This window comes from Octopus bimaculoides, chromosome 28, assembly GCF_046866305.1.
Source record: "Octopus bimaculoides isolate indiv1 chromosome 28, ASM4686630v1, whole genome shotgun sequence".
NCBI classification, from domain to species: Eukaryota; Metazoa; Mollusca; class Cephalopoda; order Octopoda; family Octopodidae; genus Octopus; species Octopus bimaculoides.
The window spans coordinates 22,150,537-22,160,536 of NC_142955.1; the positions used below are offsets into that span (position 1 = coordinate 22,150,537).

Genomic DNA, 10,000 nt, shown 5'->3' on the forward strand with positions numbered 1-10,000 from the left:
ATCTATCTATCTATCTATCTGTCTATCTATTTATCTATCTATCTATCCATCTATTTATCTATCCATCTGTCTATTTATCTATCTATCTGTCTATTCATCTATCTATCTATCTATTCATCTCTCTATCTATCTATCTATCTATCTATCTATCTATCAATTTATCTATCTATTTATCTATCTATCTATCTGTCTGTGTCTATCTATCTCACTATCTATCCATATCTGTCTGTCTGTCTACATCCCCATAACTTAGCAGTTCGGCAAATGCAATCAACAGAATAAATACTAGGCTTTAAAAAAAAAAGTTCTGGGGTCGATTTGTTCAACTAAAACACTTCAAGGTGGTGCTCCAGCATGGCCACAGTCAAATGATTGAAATGAGTAAAAGAATAAAAGAAATCATAGAAGTATAACCAATTTCTTGCAGATAAATTTTAATGACAAAATCTTATATGGAACCCCAAGGGCCATATGCTCCCCCGTTGTGGACCCCTGATGTATATCTATCACTCACCCTCAACTGCTCCTACTCTCACTTACCCTAACTTCATTTGCTCAACTCTAAAGATATAGAGGGCACCGCTTTCTACTGGACTATAAAGATGTGAGGGGTCACACTCTGCTCAGTGTATCACTTTGTTGCCACATTCACACTTTCACTCACACTCACTCCACCACTCTCACTCTACATTGTTGCAGTAAATGCTGGATGGGAGAGATAAGATGGGTAACACTCTATTCAGAGTATGGTCCCTGTCTTCTTTCACTCTCTGTCCCATCACTTACACTCACTTCCATCACTCACACTTGCTTCCCCAACACACTCACACCCTTTCACTTGCACTTGACCTCTCAAGTCACACTCCACTCATTCTCCCCATTTCCACTTCTTTCATTTACACTCACTACCTCCATTCAAATCTTGCTTCCTCTACTGTCATTCTCTCACTCCCTCCACTCACACTTGATCTATGAAGTCATGCACACTCCAGCCTTTCCCTGAGTGCAGCCACTCTTACTCATAACCTGCACTCTCACTCACAACTACACTCACAACATTCACCTTCACTTCACAACTTCACTCACACTCATAGCTTCACTTACACTCTTCACTCCCACTTACAATCTTTGTTCACACTCAGACTAACACTCTTCATTCATGCTCACACTCTTTACTCATGTTCACACTCACCACCCAAGCTCACACTTTCACTCACACCTTCCACCTTAACTCACCTATTTTCACACTCTCCACTCTCTGTTACAGCCTCTAATCGATGGGACATCTGTGTGGGACAACACCATCCTTGCTGTATCCTCTGTGGTCAACAGCTATTGCCAAGACAACCCTCGATGCGCCGACGACAATGCTGTGAAAGACATCGTTTCTGTTATTGACAAAATAGTAGGGGATTGCAAATGGAAGGAGGAAAAACCATACCAGGTATGTCTACACATCTACAATAATCTTAATTTTAACAAGCTCACTGGCTAATCACAACACCAGCGCCTCTTCTGACATTGTTATTCTGTATATCACTAGTAGGGACAGATTGCTACTATCTCTATTGGTCGAGTGTCCATCACTAATGAAACCCAGGAAGGTAGAAATCACAAGATTCAGTGGTTTCAGCACTGGAGATGGCAGGTATTTATCTCCCCACTAGCAATATAAACAAGAGTGCATTTTAGCCCAAAAGCCAATATGAGAGGTTCTCTCATTATATCTACCACAGTATTGCTTGTTCTAAAAGAATATCCGCATTTAAGTGGGGATAAATATTACCTCTCAGTATTAATACTGTCTCTGTACTAATATATATTTTTTAACGAGCTCATTGATTAATCATGATACCAGTGCCTGTTCTAGCACTGTTATTCTATATATTGCTGGAAGGGAAATGAATCACTGTTATTCCTATTGGTCGAATGTCCATCATCAGCAAGACACTCGACCAATAGAAATATTAATATTGCCTCTGCTGCTAATGTATATTTTTTTAACAAGTTCAATGGCTAATCACAACACCAGCGCCTGTTCTGGTGTTACTGGCAGGCAGATGAGTTACTGCTATCTCTAGTGGTCAAGCGTCCATCATTAACAAGACCAAGGACGGTTGAAATCACATGATCTGGAGGTCTCAGTGCTGGAGATGGCAGAGATTTATCTCCCCACTAGCAATATAAGCAAGAATGCATTTTGCACCAAAAGTTGATATGAGGCTTTCTCTCATGACAACTCCGACAGTATCGTTTGTTCTAACAGAACATCCAAGTTCAAGTGAAGATAAACATTACTTCACAATATTAATACTGCCTCTGTCGCTAATATGTATTTTTTAACGAGCTCATTGATTAATCACAATACTAGTGTTTGTTCTGGTATTGTTTATTCTATATATTGCTGGCTGGGAATTGAATCACTACTGCCACTAGCAGTCAAGTGTCCATCATTGACAAGGCCAAAGGAGGTCGAAATCACGGTCTCTGGTGGTCTTGGTGCTGAAAGCAGCAGGGATTTGTCTCCATTAGTGATATAAACAAGAGTGCATTTTGTACCAGAAAGCCAATATGGCAGCTTCTTTCGTATTCACTGCTACCAACACCACCACCATCACTACCACCACTACTGTCACCACCACCACCACCACAACCAACACCACCACCATCACCATCACTGCAACCACAGCCACCACTACCACCACCACCACCACCACCACCACCGCCACCACCACCACCACAACCAACACCACCACCACCACCATCACTGCAACCACAGCCACCACTACCACCACTACCACTACCACCACCACCACCACCGCCACCACAACCGCCACCACCACCACCACCACAACCAACACCACCACCATCACCATCACTGCAACCACAGCCACCACTACCACCACCACCACCACCACCACCACCACGGCCACCACCTGTAGAGTCAACATATTGATTATCTGTTGTTTTATTATTCTCTCCTCAGTACAGACCCCGTCAGCCAATGAGAGGTCCGCCCTCAAGAGCGATCCTCTATGCGCTGAAAGCCCTCGGAAACATCGGAAGATCCGAATCGATTGGAAGAACTCTGACTCGATGTTTCACCATTTCCACAAATCCAGTTGATGTTCGACTTGCAGCCATTGATGCATTCCGGAGAGTTCCGTGTGAAGCCAGTGTAAGTATACATACATACGCACAAACATATATACATACATATATATAAAAATGTATACATACATACATACATATATAAGTATGTATGTATGTGTCTATATATATATATATATAAGAGGTAGGCCCAGGAAGACCTGGGCTGAGGTGGTGAGGCAAGACCTTCGTACATTGGGCCTCACCGAGGCGATGACTACTGACCGAGACCTTTGGAAATGTGCTGTGCGTGAGAAGACCCGGCAAGCCAAGTAAGATCGTTGCCAGTGCCCCTGGACTGGTTCTTGTGCGGGTGGCACATGAGATGCACCATTTTGAGCGTGGCCGTTGCCAGTACCGCCTGACTGGCTCCTGTAGGGTTTTCGAGCGAGATCGTTGCCAGTGCCCCTGGACTGGCTTGTGCGGGTGGCACATAAAAGACACCATTTCGAGCGTGGCCGTTTTCGTGCGGGTGACACGTAAAAGCACCCACTACACTCTCTGAGTGGTTGGCGTTAGGAAGGGCATCCAGCTGTAGAAACTCTGCCAAATCAGACTGGAGCCTGGTGTTGCCATCCGGTTTCACCAGTCCTCAGTCAAATCGTCCAACCCATGCTAGCATGGAAAGCGGACGTGAAACGATGATGATGATGATGATGATATATATATATATATATATATATATATATATAACAATTTAATAATGAGGGTAGAAATTGATATTAATCAATTAAAACCAGTGGCTTAGCATATTTAAAAAAAATCCGAAGATTAAAATTATATTACATACAAAATTAAGAGGAATGACTGCCAAAGTGGACTCCTATATGCTAGAAATACATGCCAAATCACCTAACCACGAAGAGTATGTTCTCAAGAAAAAATGTTTCTTGAGAACACACTCTTCGTGGTTAGGTGATTTGGCATGTATTTCTAGCATATCGGAGTCCATTTTGGTGGTCATTCCTCTTAATTTTATATATATATATATATATATATATATACATATATGTGGAAATGCAATGGCCCAGTGGTTAGGGCAGTGCACTCGTGGTTGGAGGATCGCGGTTTCGATTCCCAGACCAGGCGTTGTGTGTGTTTATTGAGTGAAAACACCTAAAAGCTCCACAAGGCTCTGGCAGGGGGTGGTGGCGACCCCTGTTGTACTCTATCGTCCCAACCTTCTCTCACTCTTTCTTCTTGTTTCTAGAGTAATGCTGCGATGGACTGGCGTCTCGTCCAGCTGGGGGGGGGGGCACATACACCATAGAAACTGGGAAACCGGGCCCATGAGCCTGGCTAGGCTTTAAAAGGGTGCATAAATAAAATGATATATATACATATATATATATAAGACAGAAGACCTTCTTTAGTCATGAATAACTATGAATAACAGAAGCCCAAATCTGGACAAGGTTGTTTATGGAAGACCAGCAGTTGCCCTTGCAGACCAGCCTCTTCCCTCCATGTCACCAGTGGCACCAGTGACATCACAACCCATTTCTACAGATAGATAGATAGATAGATAGATAGATAGATAGATGGATAGACAGATAGATAGATAGATAGATAGATAGACAGACAGATAGACAAGTAGACAGACAGATAGACAAGTAGATAGACAGGTAGATAGATAGATCGATCGATAAATAGATAGATAAATAGAAAGACAGACAGACAGACAGACAGACAGATAGATAGATAAATAGATATGTAAATAGAAAGATAGATAGATAGATAAACAAACAGACAGACATACAGATTGATAGATAGGCAGACGGATAGATAGACAGATAAGCAGATAGATAGATAGGTAGATAGACAGTTAGATAAAGAGACAGATAGGCAGACAGACAGACAGATATAGCAATACAGATAAAATATTTATTTGACTGGTTTTTGTTTCCTCCCACTACAAGATTTGACTGATATTTCTATCAAAGTTTTTATTCTCTTTCTCTTCCCTCAGAGAACAGACTTGGAATATTTGTTCGACGATGTCTCGGAAGACTCAGAGATTCGCATCAATGCGTATCTAGCACTCATGAAATGTCCGACAGAGAGACTGCTCACCAAAATCCACAAGTCCCTGCTCTCGGATAAGTCCAACCAAGTAAAGTCTTTCATTCTGTCTCACCTGAAAAACCTGAAGACAACATCCGACCCCCACTTCCAAAACATCCGTACGATCCTCGAAGACCATGATCTGGGCACAGACTCCTCCGGAAGTGACATGGATGTCCGAAAGTACTCCCGCAACTATGAAGGTTCTATGTTCTTTGATAGCATTGGCGCCGGAGCTAAGGTCGATTCCAATGTCATTTTCTCGTCCAAGTCATTTGTGCCACGTTCCGGCAACGTGAATTTGACCCTAGATATTTTTGGACAGGCTGTCAACCTCCTGGAGCTCGGGGGACGTATCGAAGGGTTGGAGTACTTCCTTGAATCCTATTTCGGACCAAGTGGACACCTGAAGAGCAAATCTGGTTCAGACTCAAATTCTAGGTTCCCAATTCCTGGAATTGATGACAAGGTAATGTGGAGAATGTTATTGTCGTTGTTGTTGCTGTTGTTGTTATTGAGTTTGTTGTTGTTTCTATTGTTATTGTTCCTGTTGTGGTCGTCTGCTGTTGCTGTTGTCAGATGTTGTTATACATCGCTGATCACAATGTGCTTTCAACTCTTTCTTGATTGCCCCATTCTTTTCTACCAAATTGCTTCCTTGCTTCTTTGCTTGCTTGCGTCACACTCTTGCTTGATGTAGCTGGGTTCATTCCAAGTTTGTGGTCCCAGAGACATTATCATGCATAGAGACAATCAGGTCAACCAGTGTCCCCATCATCACTTCCTCCAAGGTGATGTCAAGCTTCTCGAGATCTTCCCCAATCACGGGCAAGTTTCTGTTACTATAGCCTTGGGTCAACTAAAGCCTTGTAAGTGAGTTTGGTACATGGAAACTGAAAGAAGCCTGTCATGTATATATATATATATATATATATATATATATATATATATATATATATATATACATATATATACACATATAGATATATGCATATGTGTATATGTATATACCTATGTGTGTGTCTTTGTGTCTGTGTGTGTACATCCCTGTAACTTAGTGGTTCAAGAAAAAGAGACCGAGAGAATAAATACTAGGCCTGAAAAAGAATAAGTTCAAGGTGCTCCAGCATGGCCACAGTCAAATGACTGAAACAAGTAAAGCAATAAAAGAATATATATATATATATATATATATATATATGTGCATGTGTGTATGTGAGGTGGGGGGGTAACTCTGTGATGGACAGGTGACCCATTCAGGTGACCCATTCAGGGAAGGAGTGAAGGACAGGTGACCCATTCTCTCAGCCACATTATGTGTCACAGAAATAGGGGTCTGTTCCAATTTAAAGTACCTGTATGCATGAAACTAACCCTTAACTTAGAAATATTGTTTTCATGTGATTTCTGTATTATTCTTGTTTCTCTTTTTTCTGCACCACCACCACCACCAATTCACGCCATGCAGTATAAACCAAAGATCGACAAGCTTCAAGGGTCAGCATACTTCAGGCTCTTTGGAAATGAACTTGGCTATTGGCGAATGAACGACGCTCCATCAACTTCCTGGCTCAAAGACATTAACATCAATAAACTGATGCAACAGTTTGTCAAAGAAGGCAAGACCTCGTTCAGTAAAAGTGCCATGCTTCTTGACATGAAGATGATCGTGCCCACATGCGTTGGGCTCCCGTTAAATCTCAGCTTTGCTGCGACAAGTTCTGTGAAGTTGGAAGCAATGGGCAAAATTGAAATGCCTTCATTTAAGAATATAGAAATCGTTGGAAGCCTGAGTCCAAGGTAAACTTTTCCAAATGTTTTTATTATTATCTTTTTTCTTTTCACTTGTTTCAGTCAATTGACCCCCCAGTGTTTCACTGGTACTTAATTTATTGACCCTGAAAGGATGAAAGGCAAAGTCAACCCTGGTGGAATTTGAACTCAGAATGTAAGGACAGAAGAAATGCCACAAAGCATTTTGCCCAGTGTGCTAATGATTCTGCCAGCTTACCACCTTATGTTATATTAATAATAATAATAATAATAATAATAATAATAACAATAACAATAACAACAACAACAACAACAACAAAAATAATAATAATAATAATAATAATAATAATAATAATAATAAACCTATATAAACTGGAAGCTATGCCAACACTATGGAATAACAACAGAAAAAAGATGGTATAAACACACGCCAGAAAAGGTCACAGAACATGAGAAAGCAACCATACTCTGGGATATGCCAATACACACAGATAGAGAAATTAAGGCCAATAGGCCAGATATAGTTGTTAAAGATCATGAAGAAAAAAAATGCTTTCTAATTGATGTATCAATACCAGCAGATGACAATGTTTCTCTAAAAGAAATGGAAAAACTTTCAAAATACAAAGACCTGGAAATAGAGATAACTCGAATGTGGAGTCTAAAAACAGAAATAATTCCTATCATAGTAGGTGCCTTAGGTATAATAAAAAAATATTCAGACAAATACATAACAAAAACACCAGCACTTACAAATATATATAACATACAGAAAATTGCACTCCTGGGCACTGCACACATCCTATGCAAAACACTTTCAATACAGTAAACATAAGAGCACCACAGCAAACCATAGCACATACCCAAGGCGCACAGAGCTGCGCTCGGTAGTGAAGTGAAAGCACGTTATAAAAATAAAACTACTGAACAATAATATTAATAATAATAATAATAATAATAATTATAATAATAATAATAATAATAATAACAATAATAATACTGATGGTAAAATTTAAATGACATCTCAGTACAGATAGTATCATTTCCTGAATAAATAAAATTTCATTTAGAATAAAAAGCAGAAACGTATAAATGTGCTCAACAGCTGTTTCATTGACGTTAAACATGATTATTTATATGTACAGAATTTCATTGCTATCTTCTGATACCTGATAATTCATATTTTGTTAACCATAATTAAAATATCTCATTATCTCTCTCTCGTTAGTGCTGCAATCGATGTCACCGGTGAAATGAGTGTAGATGCATTTGCCTCAAAGGCAGGCGTACGGGTGTCGACAGTGGCCCACACCAACACAGCGGCAAAGGTGACATTCAGCATGAAAGACAGGCAAATTGTGATGTCATCCTTAGAACTGCCAAAGAAGAAAATGGAAGTGATTAACGTGAAGTAAGTTTAAAAGCAAGCCATCTTTGTCTTTGTCATCACCACTGTCATCAGCTTCATCATCATCATCATTGTCATCATCAACACAGACGCAAATGTCCTTGTCATCATCATCACCATCATGCATGCCCCTGGACGTTGCCAGTGCCCCTGGACTGGCTCTTATGCAGGTGGCACATAAAATACACCATTTTGAGCGTGGCCGTTGCCAGTACCGCCTGACTGGCCTTCGTGCCAGTGGCACGTAAAAGCACCCACTACACTCTCAGAGTGGTTGTCATTAGGAAGGGTATCCAGCTGTAGAAACTCTGCCAAATTAGATTGGAGCCTGGTGTTGCCATCCGGTTTCACCAGTCCTCAGTCAAATCGTCCAACCCATGCTAGCATGGAAAACGGACGTTAAACGATGACGATGATGATGATGATGATGATATATATATAACTAATTTAGAGACGAACCACCACTCAGTCAACTCAGAACTCAAATCTATGCTGTGAGGCATATACCATCTTAATGTATGTAAGATTTTAATCAAAAATTTAAATTAAATAATATATTACATAAATCAATCATATAAATCGTATAAATAAATCATAGAAATATCAATTTTAAAAAATTTAAAAATCAAATTCATAAAAATGGACTGCCACGTTATATTGGCAAATAATTTTTACTCTCTCTCTCTATATATATATAAAAGGAAAAATTCAGTTGTCACTAATTGTGACTTAGGGTGGTGGGTAGCATCTATACTGCTAGAAATAAGAGTTAAAACCCTTAGTGCTGCAAGAAAGCACATTTTCATATACTGACAGGGGAGATAACTGCCCCATAAGCGAAACTAGATTACTAGACTAGACTAGTTTTGCCTGTAAAATTTCAGACTTGTCAGTAGTGACTTCTCCATCACCAAATGGTTTGTCTAAATCCAGACTGACAGTATATATTATGATAGCTGCCTTCATTATATATATATATATATATATACATATATACATATATATATATATATATATATATATATATATATGGTGGTTGTCTACTCCTTATACAGAGTCTGCCCCCCTCCTGCACCTACACCTTAGAAGCATCATGGCATCTGATGTGGCTTTTTAAACTAGGCAATGTATTGACAAGACACCCACACAGATTGCATATCTGCTGTGGCCCATCATGAGCTGCAGTTAAGTTTTGATCTTTGTGGATCTTAAAATGCTTTTTGAGGCCTCCATTAGATTTGCAGACCTTATGGCATACACAAGTCATTTAGCTTAACGGTAGAGCTCTTAACCGGTGTCTGAAGAGTACAGGTTCGATTCCTGTAGCTGTCTGCTGACAACTTTTACCCATCTTATAAATTTACGTTTTTCACTATGATATAAATATATATCTTCTGTAAAATTTTCCTTCCTTAGGTCTGATTTCTTCATTGTCCATCGAAAAACCGAAGAGAAGCAGAAGATGATCCAGAAGAATTCAGTGAACAAGTCAAGGTGCACAAGTGCAGCCTTTGGCAAGATCACCGGCCTAGAGGTGTGCATGCAAGTGCAATATTCCAATGCATCAATGGAGAAGCAATCACCGTTCTTCCCACTGACTGGACC

The 10,000-nt window shown here is 40.0% G+C and overlaps 2 protein-coding genes across 2 annotated transcripts in view; one reads left to right on the top strand and one right to left on the bottom strand.

Moving 5' to 3' along the window:
- Positions 1–10,000, bottom strand: part of LOC106870583 (hydroxymethylglutaryl-CoA synthase 1) — a 149,447-nt gene that overhangs the window by 100,453 nt on the left and 38,994 nt on the right. The window lies entirely within an intron of this gene.
- The window catches only part of LOC106870588 (apolipophorins), a 74,607-nt gene that overhangs the window by 28,646 nt on the left and 35,961 nt on the right, over positions 1–10,000 (top strand). Inside the window, exons 9-14 of the mRNA XM_089343937.1 lie at positions 1,268–1,444; positions 2,987–3,178; positions 5,120–5,683; positions 6,683–7,014; positions 8,216–8,398; positions 9,812–10,000. The exon at positions 9,812–10,000 is cut by the window's right edge and continues 73 nt beyond it. Coding sequence (XP_089200063.1) covers positions 1,268–1,444; positions 2,987–3,178; positions 5,120–5,683; positions 6,683–7,014; positions 8,216–8,398; positions 9,812–10,000 — 1,637 coding nt within the window. The remainder of the gene's footprint in view (positions 1–1,267; positions 1,445–2,986; positions 3,179–5,119; positions 5,684–6,682; positions 7,015–8,215; positions 8,399–9,811) is intronic.